At 55.2% G+C, this 14,128-nt stretch overlaps 1 protein-coding gene across 3 annotated transcripts; it reads right to left on the bottom strand.

The window, feature by feature from the left end:
• Window positions 1–2,529: 2,529 nt before the first annotated feature.
• DUOXA2 (dual oxidase maturation factor 2) lies at window positions 2,530–11,659 on the bottom strand. 3 transcript variants are annotated; one of them, XM_032990149.2, is made up of 9 exons: window positions 11,503–11,659; window positions 10,252–10,357; window positions 9,423–9,541; window positions 8,646–8,809; window positions 8,450–8,507; window positions 6,085–6,219; window positions 5,693–5,906; window positions 4,391–4,605; window positions 2,530–3,756 (listed from the first exon to the last, which is right to left on the bottom strand). In XM_032990149.2, exons 4-9 carry the CDS (start codon window positions 8,790–8,792, stop codon window positions 3,557–3,559), a joined length of 969 nt encoding a protein of 322 aa, XP_032846040.2. In that variant the 5' UTR covers window positions 8,793–8,809; window positions 9,423–9,541; window positions 10,252–10,357; window positions 11,503–11,659; the 3' UTR covers window positions 2,530–3,556. The 3 variants fall into 3 exon arrangements, with proteins under 3 accessions (XP_032846040.2, XP_032846039.1, XP_042660033.1); XM_032990148.2 differs by lacking the exon at window positions 2,530–3,756 and having other exon boundaries at window positions 4,052–4,605; XM_042804099.1 differs by lacking the exons at window positions 2,530–3,756; window positions 9,423–9,541; window positions 10,252–10,357; window positions 11,503–11,659 and having other exon boundaries at window positions 4,052–4,605; window positions 8,646–9,322.
• Window positions 11,660–14,128: the final 2,469 nt, after the last annotated feature.

Here is a 14,128-nt window from a genome sequence, read left to right as displayed (position 1 = left end):
TGGCCCAGGGCAATAAAGGCAAGTCAGTGTGCAGTAAATAGGGTATCAGAGCATCCCCAGGCAAATGAGCAGGAGGGATATGGGAGGACTTTAGCTCCTGGAGTAACCCTGGGCATGTGGGAAGTTTGATGGAAGCAGCTCCCAGCCCCAGCAGAGAGGTTTGCAGAGGGACCACCAAGGGGCAGGCCCTCTGGGGAAGGGGTGCTCAGACACGGCATCCCACCCCATCCCATTCTGGATGGAAGAGCCTTCAATGAGGACCTAGAGGGCCCAGTGGGCATTTAAAGAAAGTTGAACTCCTTGGGCTTGGGAGACCTCAGCCAGGATGTTCCCAATGGCATCTACCAGAATACAGATGGACTAGATCCCAGGTGCAACAAACCCCTTTCATTTATTGAGTTGAAATTCAGCCCTCGTCAACCTCTGCCTTTCCCCAGCGTGTTCCCCCTTGCAGCCCAGCCTGCAGGGCCGGCGGGTGGGCAGCTCTGCTGCCTGTTAGGTGGCACGGCTGCCCTGGGGCAATGACTGCCAGTCTTCAGCTGCTGTGTTGAGCATCTCAAAACACAGGCATGGGTCCTAAGACCCAAGCAAGTGATCCCCAAATTCTTACCTTACTGCACCTCAGGGACTAAAAATCCCTTCAGTCCTCCAGGCGTGGGGACCACCACCCTGGCAGAGCCCCAGGCTGTGCTCTCTGAGGTGCTTATGGCACTTGCTCCGTTTCTGGCGCCGACTCTCTGGTTAGATGACGGATTCCCTTGACAGCATGAGGCCAGGAAAAGCCTGGGCCGAGGGATTTAATGGCCATTATTTTACATCTTGTTGCCCAACAACAGCTCAGTCCAGCTGGGAGCTGTGGTGGATGGAGCAGTCAGGACCTGCAGCAGCACAGCCCAGGAGGCGTATAACCACAGCTCTTATAGTGCACGTGAAGAAGCTGATATACCAACATGTGAGGCAAAATAATAATCCCTGAGCAATGACCCTCGTGCGTTCACCTCCCTGTGGTGGCAAGGGAAGAAGTCCTCCACCAGCAAGTCTCCTTGCAAGTCTCCTTGAAGGTGGCCAGCCCCCTTGACACCACCAGCCCCTGTTGTCCTGACCCCCTGATCTGCATGGGACACAGCATGCCCTCATCATGTCATTGCCACTGCTCAGTTGGTCCCATGGAAGATCTGCTGCAGAAATCCCCCCTGTCCCATGTTTGCTAGGAAGCAGGCAAGACACACAGAGATCTGATCTGGTGTCTCTGTGCTTCAAATGGACCGAATTAATTTTGCTTATGTCTTGTTTATTTGGGTTTGTGCCTGTAAGGAACTGGAGGAATCAATGCCTCAAATATTCCTGGACACAGAAGCATCAATGACAAGTTGTGGCCTTTGTGATTAGTCTAAGGAATGCTGCCCAGGGAAGGGCAGAGTGTATCGAAGGATGCACAGCTCCAGTTCTTTGCTGATGTAGTGCTAAATTCCTTAGATAAGCCTCAAAAAAGGGCTGAAAAGCTAAAGGCTGGACAATTACCCAAGAAGAAATAAAAACGGAGGAAGAAGTAAAGGTGGTAGGAGAGAACAAGACCACATCATCTCTCATGGAAATAAGTTTGTGGAATACCTGGCTCTCTTGGTCTAGTATGCTAATCAGCTGATAAAATGAACTCAAAAGGCAACAGAAAACTTTGCTGTGGGTACACCCATCACCCAAGATTTCTGGACCTGAGACAAGCTGGAATGAAGAGTGGCGACCTGACTCTTCTCCTTTCCTTTTCTTTCCTTTCTTTTCTTTCTTATAGATTCATCAATAAGACACCCCATTTCTTACTATCCTTTTCCAAGTTTAAGTTGTTTCTACCGCAAGTAAAATATTGTAACCAGTCGTTTGGTGTTGTTTCACTTTCATTTAACCTGAAGGGATCACAGAACCTTTGACTTCCAGGGCCCCCAGTCCCGGTTGTAACAATGTCCCTGTGTGTCTGATGCAACAGGCCAGAACTTTTCTTCTGGTGAGGATGATGTTGGAGGGGGAATCCTGTCTAAAAGCAGGAGATGAGGCTGGAGAGTTCCATATGTGGTGGCAGAAAGGATGGGAAACCCCCCAGCTTCTGTGCTTTCAGGGCATGGGATCTATCCCACACCAGCCCCAATAACTTGTGGTTGGTTGTAGCATCTTTCCATGGTACCCCCAGACCTGACATGTCTGGACGCAGGAGAGACTTGAGAAAGAATCCTCCTTTTCCTGAGGGAGTTTTGTTGGTTTAATCTCACGGCTTTTGTCCTGCTGCTCAGCTAGTTAGAGTCCTTTTGAGGCTCTCCTACACCCCTGCAGCGTGCTGTACCCCGTGACAAGGGTTTTGTAGTGGCTCACCTTGACACATGCCAGCGAGCCCAATCCTTTCTTGGGGGCACCTCTGCCAGGGCAGGTTCCTCCGTGGGAAGGTTGCTGCTGCTGGGGGTTCGCAAGCAGGCACCTGCAGATATGCCCCACAGCCCCCTCTTAAGCAACCAGCTCCCCAAAGGGTCTCAAAGGAGCAGGTTTTTAATAGAGTTTTATTGAAAATAATAGTTTTTGTGTGTAACAAATCACATTAGCACAGCACAAATATCACGTGAAAGAAATAAGTAACTTAACAGTGAGGGTCTTTTCTGCGAAAGAAAAGAGCTACAATACTGAAATGACGTCCTTGATAATTAATTGGACTGAGGCTGCCCAGGTCTTCAGCGTTCAGATATGGCAATTGGACCTGGCTCCTTGCACCAGACCATGGAGGCTTCATCAGGCCAGTGGGTTTGGTGCCAGAGCCCATCTTCGGTTTGTAATAACGCAAATTAATGCACTTAATTTCTCACCTTGGCTGGGTCTGACTCCTCGCCTTGGGCTTGCGTTTTATAGTGAGCCCAGCCAGTCCAAATGTGCTCCAGATGGATGGGGGTAACTTCCAGCTCCTTCCTTTCTTGTGGCATATTTTTGGCCCATAAATCTTATTTAACCTACAAGTCTTATCTAATAAAGCTCAAGTTTAAAAGTTCCAGGGAGGATGTGGCGATATGATTCTTTTCAAACTCCGTTGTAGTTTTGCTCAGTTTATTTCTGGAGCAGCTTTTTTTACTCCAGCTCATGCAGCATCCAGCCTGACAGAGTCTGGGTCTGTGCCTGGCTTTTCTAGGTACGCCTCAAGGTCTACACTAAACATCAGTGCTTGGGAAAGAAATGAGCAGGTTTAATCACTGGCTTTTGGAGTAGTGGGTGCTCCCTGTGAGAAATCTCACCAGTGAGCTCAGTTTCTGCTGTGGGAGCTGGAGCGTGCAGCTCGAGTTGCTGGAGCTGTGGGCTGCTCCGACTGCAGTCTGCAGGCTCTCTGCAAAGCCAGCCCTTTTCCAGAAGGCATGGTCAGGGAGATACAGTCTGCAAAGTTCCTTTTCAGCAAGAACTCATCCCAGTGTGGACTTATGCACTCCTCAGAGGCAGTTGGATGGGGAATGGGTCTCTGGGGACGTCAAGAAGTGTTTGTGCTCTGACCTTTCAGGTCCACCTTCTGGGAAGGAGTGGGAAAAACTTTCCTCTAGATGATGTTGGGGTTGAGTTTAGAGGGCTGAGAAGGAGACAGTCCTTTGTTCACAAAATGAGGGTTGATGTACACTTTAGTCATTTCCTGGTATTCCTCTGCTTTGTCCTCACGGAGATCAAAGAAAGTTTTCAGTAGGTCCAAGCTGAAGTAGTGCAGTGCGACAACAGTGATCCCAGCCACAAAACAGAGCAAGCCTGGAAGACAACACGCTCTCTCAAAGCATTCCTGGAAACACCAGCACACTTCCCACCTCAACCCACTGCTCTGATGGTCCCCTACGAGGGGACGAAGCCTTCTCTTACGGAAGATGGCCTTCTACTCTATGACGTGTCTTCAGCTGCTGTGTTGAGCATCTCAAAACACAGGCATGGGTCCTAAGACTCAAGCAAGTGATCCCCAAATTCTTACCTTACTGCACCTCAGGGACTAAAAATCCCTTCACTCCTCCAGGCGTGGGGACCACCACCCCGGCAGAGCCCCAGGCTGTGCTCTCTGAGGTGCTTATGGCACTTGCTCCGTTTCTGGCGCCGACTCTCTGGTTAGATGACGGATTCCCTTGACAGCATGAAGCCAGGAAAAGCCTGGGCCGAGGGATTTAATGGCCATTATTTTACATCTTGTTGCCCAACAACACGGGTGGTGTTCCCCCTTCTGCCAGGCCTCTCCACGTCTCTGCAAAGGATGGGTTTTGCCAAGGCACGGGCTGGGGCTCTGGTGGGCTGTGCTCCCTGAGCTTGCTCATCTCCATTTCTTGGGGGGAAAGCACTGGGACTCTTGCACACCCAGAGGAACGAGGTGGTGTGCCCTGATAGAGCTTGGTGTCCTTACCAATTGCTAGCGTGAGCCAGAAAGATCCCCCATAGCCTGTGCGCAGTGTTGCGATCCCAAACTGAATTGGGCACATCGGGGAGTTCCTCACAGTGGAGAACGAGAGCAATGAAAAGATCAGGAAGGCCCCTGTCACCAGGAGCATGTAGCCTCCATAGACTAGGACAGGCATGGAGAAGAGCATGTTGGCGATGAGCCAAGTGCAAAAGGCCACCCTGGAGACAAGAGAAGACCGACAGATGAGCTGTGCAAGTACCACGGAATAGGATGCTTTATGTGAGGATTTCCATGTGGGTGGAGGAATTCGGGCTCCAGGTTGCATTATGCGAGACCAAGAAGCTCTGTGGGCAGGCTGGGGTGTCCCTAGCCTCCAGGCTGAGCAGGCAGATGTGCAGCACTCTCACCGCTGCATCCAGAAAGCAGAAGCCTGGATTGCTTCTCTCCATCGCTCAGCCCACAGGCTGTACCAGCCTCAAGGAGGCCACGGCAGCCCACTCAGTGTATCCAGAGCATCTCAGCTCCCTGGCCTTCCACGTCTGGGGCAGTGCAGACCCCAAACGGCAGCGCTCAGGACTGGAAGAATTGCAGAAACAGGCATAAGTCATTTGCAGCAGCTCTGGACTTGGCTGAGGAGCTGGGTGTCAGGGGAAGCCTTCGGCTATGGGCCAGGAGCTCTTGCTCCATGGCATTGCCAGGCCCCTTTCCTAGCTTCTGCATCTCTGCTGTCAAGCCCAGAACAGGGGGGACAGCACTGCAACAGCCCTTGCCCTCCACAAGCCACGGCAGAGGGGACCATCTCCTGACAGCTGTGGACCAGCTCTCCCTCAGCCCACGCGTCAGCAACGTGTCGCTGCCCAGCAGGTCCTGATAAAGAGTTGAGACTGACCCCACAAGAACAGCATCATCAGCTTTTCCCCATCTGATCCCACTCCCAGACATGAAATACGCTCACAAACGGGGATGGGAGCTCTGCACCTGCCCGTGGGCCTCTCTGGGCCACAGGGGACAGCAGCCCCAACTCCCTCCGCGGGGATGGACCCCCTGCCATCATCACCACATCACAGCAAGGATCTGCACCACGTTCCCCTCCTGTGCCCAGCTCAGAACGAGGACCCCCTATCTGCTCAGCCCAAGGTGCCTACAGGGCCACTGGTTTGACCGCAGACCCTTCCACGCATACGGCTTTTCCTCCTGGCAGCGGACGACCCACCATCCATCTCAGAGGCCCAGGGACACGGCAGCAGAGCCCTTCCCACATCCCTGCATCCCCCCCCCTGCCCGCACCAGGAGGGACAGGCTCACCAGAGAGTGGCCGAGGCGTAGTGGCTGGAGATGCGGTACTGCCTGTGCACGCCGCAGGGGCTCTGCGTGGTGAACTTCTCCGCCACGTAGAGGATGGGGCTGGGCAGCCCCCTCTCCAGCCCGTCGCTGTAGCTGTGGTCATAGTCTGCACCGAAGCTCCACGTAAAGTGCTCGTTGTAGTCGATGGTCTCGTTGAGCTGATTCACCGGGTTTCCTGCCGGAGGGAGGAGATGGGGGTCGTGCTGCGTCCCAGCAGCCAGCCAGGAGCACGGGCACCCCAGGGGGGAGCAGGGTCCCGGGAGCCTCCACGCAGCCCGGGGCCACCCAGAGCACTCGGAGACCTCCTGGGGCCACGGCTGCTCCAGAGCTACAGACGGGGACATCAGACTCACCCACGAGCGTGACGTTCACCCCTGCCAGGCCCACATGCAGCCCGATGTCTGCGTTCACCAGGGCATGGCTGAAGGACTTGTAGGAGGTGTTCGCCTTTGCCCAGCCGGTCTCCCAGTCCCCTGTGAACTGGACAGCTGCCAGGAAAAGTAAAGCTGGAGTTAAAGAGTCTCGGGCTTTGCTGGGCTTGAGGTGGGGATTACGGGCAAGGGAGTGTTAAGGAGGGCAGGGGAGCTGACTCAGCCACCGTGACGTGCCTCAACCTGCTCCCACACCCTGACAGAGCTCCTGTCCTCCCCTCGCCAAGCACCCACTCCCTCCATCCCGGAACGAGGGAGCTCAGATTCCTCCTTGGACATCCTCTCCAGGACTTCCCTGCAAGCTTCTCGCCACGGCGAGCACCGCAGCCCCTGGGGACAGGGCTTAGAAATGAGCCTTTTCCCCAGCCTCTGGAACAGGGGTGAGTATCATTCCAAATATTAAGCTCCCTAGATCACCCTGTAAGTGAATAGTGAAGCTCACTGTCAAATGGGGGTGGTGGAGAGGGGTAGCAAGGGCCATCACAGCTCTGACAGTCATTTCAGCTGGGGAAAGAGAGAAAAAATTGAAGCATTTCTGGTATATGCTTTTCGGAAGACAGTATCCTTTTTCTGAAACACTTTCACTTTGTGGTGGGTTTCATTTTCCAGCACTGAAATGAGCTGAAAGCGAAGGTGATGTTTTAATCTCAGGCTGAAGAAGAAAATCTGCCCAAAAGTAAGTTCAGCTGCTGAGTCAACTTGCAAGGGCACTGATCCAGTAGCATCTCTGCAGGAACATTTTCTAGCTGCAGGGTCGAGGGTGCCCGCTGCTGCCAGACGGAAACCCTGACGCTGGCTTTAAAACAATTAATTCCTCCTGTGTGCCCAAGCAGCACCCAGCTGCATCCTTGTAACAAGAGCGGCTCTCCAGGGCTGAGCTGGTTAAGGCTGTGGAGCAAGCCCTGATCTCCACCCCTCTGCCATCTCCAGCCTGGCAGCATGTTCCGGGGCAGCTCTGGTGGCATCTCCCAGCACCTGGACATGCCCAGGTGGAGGGGAACCACCGCATGCCGGACTGGCCCATGTGTCACCCAGCAGAGTTCTGCTGCTGGTCACAGCCTGGCTACCTAATTCTATTGCCTGCTTGAATTGGGAGCCGAGTCACTTATCTTGTGCTTCACCATCCCCCTCTGAGCAGTCTTGTAATCTGCCTTGTCCTTCACAGCAGGATAGTTTCTCTGATTTAGGGTCAGGGCTGGTTGCTCTCCCCGTCTGGCATCTTCTATCCCCTCAGTACATCTTTCACTTACCCGCCCTACCACCCTGTCCGAGTTGGAAATCCCACAGCTTGTTTTCCACCACCAGTCCCACTTATTACAGAAGATTTCCTGGTTTCTACTAAATGAAATCCTTTCCTTCATCTTCTCCTGCCTTGCTCCTTGGAAGGTCTTTAACCCTACCCCACCCCAACCTCTGTCCTGCCTGCGTGGTTTATTTCAACCCGCTCTCTCCACGTCACCGCGAGGCTCCTCTCATCTCCCAAAAGTGCCTGGCCACCAACCCAGCTGCCCAGCCGTGCTCCCTCAGCCGCCGGCGGCTCAGGAGGGCTTGCACGGTCTGGGAAAATAACGGTGAGGAGGATTGAAAACACGCTCAAGTGACTTGCAGCTGGGGTGCAGAAACACACATATATCATACTAATTGTTGTTTAGCCTTGTGTGCTGGACAAGTAGAACACCTGCGTGGAGATAACGTAGGCCTGTGATAGACTTAAGAGATTCCTGCTCTGCTGTGGGAAAGATCAAAGCACAGTGGCAAGCTGTGCCTGTGTGAATCCTTGAAATACAGGTGCAAACAGCAGGTTCGGGGATCCTCCAGACCGAGCGTTTGCGCCTGTGTGCCTCTGCCCAGGCACCGCTTCAGGGATCCCTTGGCTCGCGAGGAAACAAAACCAGATTTACTCCGTGATTGTATCTGTGGTTTTGTGGTTGTTCCTGCCTCCTGCCCTTGCTGGCTCACGCACACAGAGGAACGTGGGGCTGTGCAGCCCACCGGAGCTGGGGCTGTTGGACCTCCACGGTGCAGCTACAGCCAGCGACGCTCCCTCTTGATTCAGAAGTGACCACGGGCACCCCCAGGCGCTCTCACAGCCCCCGTGCCGGGGATGGGGAAGCCCTTTTGGGAAGCTGCGTGGACTGCTTTGCAGAGCAGCACTAGGGTAGACCCTGTAACCAGCCCCAACCAGGCCACGGCTGTGACCACCAGCTCACATTTCCCAGACGCAGACCCTGCCTTGGGGTTTAATCCTGCTCCCAGACCCACCCCCCAAGGGCTGTGCAGCACTTACCAACGATCACCACTCCCACAACAAGGCTGAGGAGAACCCGGAGAGTCCAGTACAGTCTCTGTGGAGAGAGAGGTGGGACTTTAGTCAGGGGAGAAGAGTCCCAGCTGTCCTGCCTCACCCCAAACCAGCCGCAAGTATCCCAGCGTCCAAACCATGGGGAGCAGATGCTTAATCCCCGGGGAGAGGGGTCACGCACCACGCGCCCGCGGATGCCCGGGATGATGAGCAGGAAGCTGCAGGCGAACGTTAGGAAGACCACAATCACTATGATGGTGCTGACATCGAACACGAAGGCCTTCCTCTGCTGCGGGTAGAAGGGGTAGACGCCGTCGAAGAGAGTCATCCTGCACCTCCAGGAGCCTGCGGGGGAGAGGCAGTCACAGCGGGGACCCTGCCCGGCCGCCTCGAGCCTGCGGTGCCCAGCCCCAGCTCGGCTCTGCCACAACCAGCGGCGGGAGGTGGTTGTGGCATCTCAAAACTTCCCAGAGGGACAAGGAAACGCAGCCTTGCAAGGAAACAGGCAGGGTGGAATACTCCCCAGCAGAGAAACGCGTCGCCCCAAAGCCCTCAGCCGAGGAGAGGAGGTGCCCCGGGGCGGGGCGGGGGGGGATTGTGGCAGCCCCGGGGAGCCCTGAGCCGCTGTCCTGCTGCAGCTTGAGGAGCAGCCCAAGCGCAGAAACCCGGTGAGCAGCTCCTCCCCAGACAGAGCCCGGCCTTTCCCTCCAGCAGATGATGCAGCCAGGGCTTTCCGCTTTGCGACGCACCCGAAGGGGAAGGCCACGAGTGGGAGACCACCAGAAGATGCAGCCTCCCTCCAAAATGACAGGGAGCCACGGAGAACACCGGTTTCACAGTAGCAAAACTACCCCCAGCCAGAAGCCACCATTGCCAAGAGGAACAAAGCCCACCCCCCCCCCCCATTTCCACCCCCTCTGCTTGAAGAGGCTTTTCCCCAGGAGCTGCAAAGTACAACCTGGGAAGGGAGGATTGATCCTGCGCTTAGTCCAGAGGGGCCAGAAGCAACCAGTGAAGTTGGGATGTGGGTCCAAGGAGCACACAAACACTGGGAGCACGTCTCAAGGCTAAAGGACACTGAGTTACACGAGACAAAGAAGTGTGTCATTCCCACAGCTGGCTTTGAACTCCCACCAGCACTTTAGTTCTAGCAATTACAGAGCTTCCCCGTTCCTGGGCTAGATCTCTTCTACCAAAACTGATTACATGCTTAGTCCTTTTATTTTGCTTATTTGATAGCATCTCTGCATGTAACAACCCCAGGAAGTCTTCTAAAGTCAGGGAATGTCAGAGCTAATATGACTCACGACCAAATACAATTTCATTCTGTCCCTGCATGGAGGAGTTGATCTTATTCTCATTTTTTGAAAACAATATTAATCGTATTTTCAGGTAAGATCCAACCCAGACCACTTCAGCCACAAAAAAAGCAGGTTCCAAAGCCCTAGAAGTGGGTTAGAGTTATAATAAATATTACAAAACAGTTTACCTGGGCACCTGAAGTCACTTTTCTATGCAAAAAGCAAGATTTGGTTTCAGAATAATTCTCTGTCCGGTAACCCAGATCATTACAGCAAACAGTTTATCAGAGAGTGGATTTTTCCAACTGGCTCGCAGCTGATCTGGACCTGACCTTAACCTGACTCTCTGCTCCGGACTAACAGAACTATCATGTGCACTTACAAATCTTGTTTTGGACTGTTTTGCTGCAACTGTTTTGGGCGATTTTGCTGGAAAGCCAAGCCCAGGGAAGGGCAGCCTTTGAGCGACATTCCTGCTATGATTACCTGGCAAGCAGGAGCTGGAACCGATTGCCAGTGCTACGATGTTGGGCTGAAGTCCAGCAGCGGGGTCCCCAGCCCAGCAAACGTGCCCACAGAACAGTCCGGGAGGCTGCAAGAGAAGAAATAACTGAACAGTTTAGCCTAGGACAAGCTAAATCTTGATCTCTCGAATTCCACTGGTTTCATTATATCTTTGCCCCAAATTCATACAAGATGCAATGAGGGAAGGAATGATTTCCAAGCCTGTATTCACAGCAACGCAACTTTTCACAGCTTAAAACAGATGAACAACACGTAACAACTGAAAACCCAGAACATGACATGAAAAATGTTGCCTTGTTAAATCTAAATTTAACTTGCAAACAATATCAAGGGATGCTTGCGTTTCTTCTACACTTTGCAACTTCTAGGAATAGTTTTACAGAGAATTTCCAGTCAAACGACTCTGTTGCTGTCCTCCCAATCTTTCTCACTCGATTACCCTGCACAGGAGACCAGCTCCTTGGCATTTGTGCAGCTTTGAAGTGGAGGGAGAACTGGTGCCTGCAGCTCAGGGCAGGAGAAACTGAAGTGGTTGCAACTTGGAAAACATCCTCCGTGCAGAAGCATGGCTGCGTCCCTAGAGTCCCCGTGGTTTCCTCTGTCACAGTGCACGGAGAAGGAAAAGACTAGAGATATCTTCAAGGAAGGATTTAAGTGCAATGGACAATTTATCTTTTGTTTAAAATATTCCGGGCCGGCAGGGGAGAAAAGCAAAGGAGGCAGAAAGTTTGCCCAAAGCGCAGCAGTTTCTCCTTACAGGAGCCCCATTTTCCTGCCCCAGAACGAACGGAGCTGGAAATGATCTTTCGGCAATGCCCAGGCAGAGCCACCAGCAATCCTCCCGGGGGTTGCTCGGGGCTGCAGATTGGCAATTTTCCGCGGAAACAAGGGAAATCCCGTCCCCTGGAAACGGACTGAGCGGAGCTGAAATTCCGGGATGGGGAGGACCCCCTGCATTTTCCTGCCCCCGTTGTAAGAGGGTCAAATCGGCCTCGGGAAACCCAGCGGGTTAACAACTCCCGCTGGGGAGGCATCACCCCCCCCCCCCCCCCCCCCCCAGCCTCGCCGAGCGGGGGGGGGGGCTGCCCCCGGAGCGCGGGAGGGGCCGGGGCGGGAGCGGGGAGCCCCGGGGAGGGGGGGAAAGGGGGGGGCGGACATTGCCCACGACCGACCGACCGACCGACCGACCGACCGACCGACCGACCGACCTACCTCCTGCGGCGCTGGCGGGGCCCGGGCGGCTCCGCACCGCTCCGCGATCTTATAGGCGCTGCGGGCGCCGAGCCCTATGTAAGTGCCGGCCCGGCCCGCCCCGTCCCACTGCCCGCGCCCCGCCGCGCAGGTGAGCGCCGCGACCGGGGGCCGCGGACACGCGTGTCCCTGCCTGCGTGGGAGGGGGGCTGGGGGGTTGGGGTCACGCGTGTCCCCGCCTGCGTGGGAGGGGAGGGACGAGGGGGCTAGAGGATCGGGGCCAGGCGTGTCCCTGCCTGCGTGGGAGGGGGGCTGGGGGGGTCGGGGCCGCGCGTGTCCCCGCCTGCGTGGGAGGGGAGAGATGAGGGGGCTAGAGGATCGGGGCCACGCGTGTCCCCGCCTGCGTGGGAGGGGGGTTGGGGGGTCGGGGTCACACGTGTCCCTCCCCGCCTGCGTGGGAGGGGAGGGACGAGGGGGCTAGAGGATCGGGGCCACGCGTGTCCCTGCCTGCGTGGGAGGGGGGCTGGGGGGGTCGGGGCCGCCCATGTCCCCGCCTGCGTGGGAGGGGGGTTGGGGGGTCGGGGTCACGTTTGTCCCCGCCTGCACGGGAGGGGAGGGACGAGGGGGTTAGAGGATCGGGGCCACCCGTGTCCCCGCCTGCGGGGGGGGGGGGGGGGAAGGGGACTGGGGGATCGGGGCCACGCATGTCCCTCCTCCCTGCGTGGGGAATGGGGAGCCAGGGCCACGCACGCTGTTACCTGCGTGGGATCAGGCTACTCCCGTCTCCTCCCGCCTTGGGGATAAGCTGGGATGGGGCCACGTGTGGGGAATGGAAGAGGTCGGGGCCCACGTTTCTTTCCTGCGTGATGGGATGAGGCCACGCGTGCCCCCGGCTGCATGTGAACCGGGGTGCTGGGCTGCTGGTGTCCCCGCCGTCTTGGGGGAGAGGACACAGGGTGGGATGGGGGGTACCTGTCTCCATTTGCGTGGGGGGACCAAGGGCCACTGGTGTCCCTGCCTGCTCGGGGCACCCACCTGCATGGGGCACCGGGAGGTTGGGGCCACCCATGTCCCTCCCTGCATGGAGGACGGGGGGGGGCGTGTCTGGGTCGTGGGTGAGGACAGGACGGGATGGGGTCACGCGTGTCCGCACCCACGGGGAGCGGTGGAGCCACGCGCCTCATGGCTGGGGTCAGGAGTAATTCCCACATCTGAGGAAACGGGAGGCTCGCTCAGTGTCGGAAGGAATTTTAAAACACATTTTCTGCTGGAGCCCTGTAAGAAGACTCGAGGGGAAGGGGGAGGCATGCTATGCTGCGACGGTGTTGACGTGCCTCGAGATGTGGCTTTGCCTCGTGTTTCCCCAACGATTTTGGTAAATCTTCTGCAGCAGCTTCGGGTCTCAGCTCCAGGTGGGGATCGCAACTCTGTACGTTTTGAGTCAGCAGGAGCTAAATCCGGCTGTGTCTGTGGGAAGACCCTTCCTACAGCGTGGGAGGTGGCGTGGACCTCCCCCCGCCAGCAAACCACAACTCTGCAGGTTGCTCAGGGTGTCTCCAGACGCGCAGCCCCCCCCGGTTTCAGCAGCAAACAGGCTGTTTCAATGGGGAGAGCTTTCTGGCAGGAGAGTCCCCATGTGGTGATGGTGCCTGGGCTCTGCCACTCCTGGCAGAGGTCGTAGGCATCTCCATGCTTCACCAACACACCAAATTTTCATGTTCCTCCCATGGGATGGGGCTCGCGGAGCCTCTGGTTCCCACCAGCTGCGCAGCCCAAATCTCACGTCTCCAAGACCACGTTCAGGAGAGGGCTGTGGGATGGAAGAGCTGTGGGGCCCCTTCCACGGGGCCGTGCTCCAGGAGGGTGGAGTGGCCCTGGGTGACCAGGAACACCGCTCGATGCAGCTTTCAGCTCTCTGGGGCTTTCAGAAGCCCCAGCTCCCGTGCACATGGAGGTTGAGGCCAGAACCGAAAACGCAATCAGTGCAGATGTATTTCAACAGTGATTTAATGTTAAATCCATTTTATGGGAAGCTAACAAAGCAGTTTGCCTGTAATATCATTTGTTAAAATCATTTTATGGAAAGCTAACAAGGTGGTTTGCCTGTCATAACATTTTGTGAGGTGTAGAGTTCAGGTGAGCTGTTATGATGGAGGAGGAAAGTGGAAATGTCACTTCTTGAGAAACAGCTTGTTTTCTAATGCAAAAGGCCAGAAGTAGAGAAATCTCTGGTAGAAGGGAGTCGCTTACAAGCTGGCAATGAGGGTTCAGTTTTATGAACGTAATTAATGTGAGCGCAAATGACTATATTTAAACCTCAAACCACTTAATTTGCCAAGTGGATAGTGTATTTTGTGACTCACGTTTTACAGTTTGCGCCACTGGTAGTTATAAGTGAAAAATACCTACTGCAGTTCCCAGCAAACAAATAAAAGCTACACAGCTGCTGGCAATGTGTAAGCCTTTCTGAAACCACAACTTCTTTAAGTTTTGATTAAAACAATGATAAAAAGAGACTAAAAGCATCACTTTGGCTTGCAACAGAGCAACGTAGGAGAAGCTGAAACCTGTGCTTCGCCGCATCTCTTGGCAACACAGCTCCTTTGGAATGGTGCTAGTCTTTGAATACACCCCCCCAGTGCTGGAA

Source organism: Tyto alba, unplaced genomic scaffold (assembly GCF_018691265.1).
Source record: "Tyto alba isolate M040663 unplaced genomic scaffold, T.alba_DEE_v4.0 Super-Scaffold_41, whole genome shotgun sequence".
Lineage (NCBI taxonomy): Eukaryota > Metazoa > Chordata > Aves > Strigiformes > Tytonidae > Tyto > Tyto alba.
Note: the sequence above shows the minus strand (reverse complement) of the source record. Positions and strands in the feature narration are given on the sequence as shown.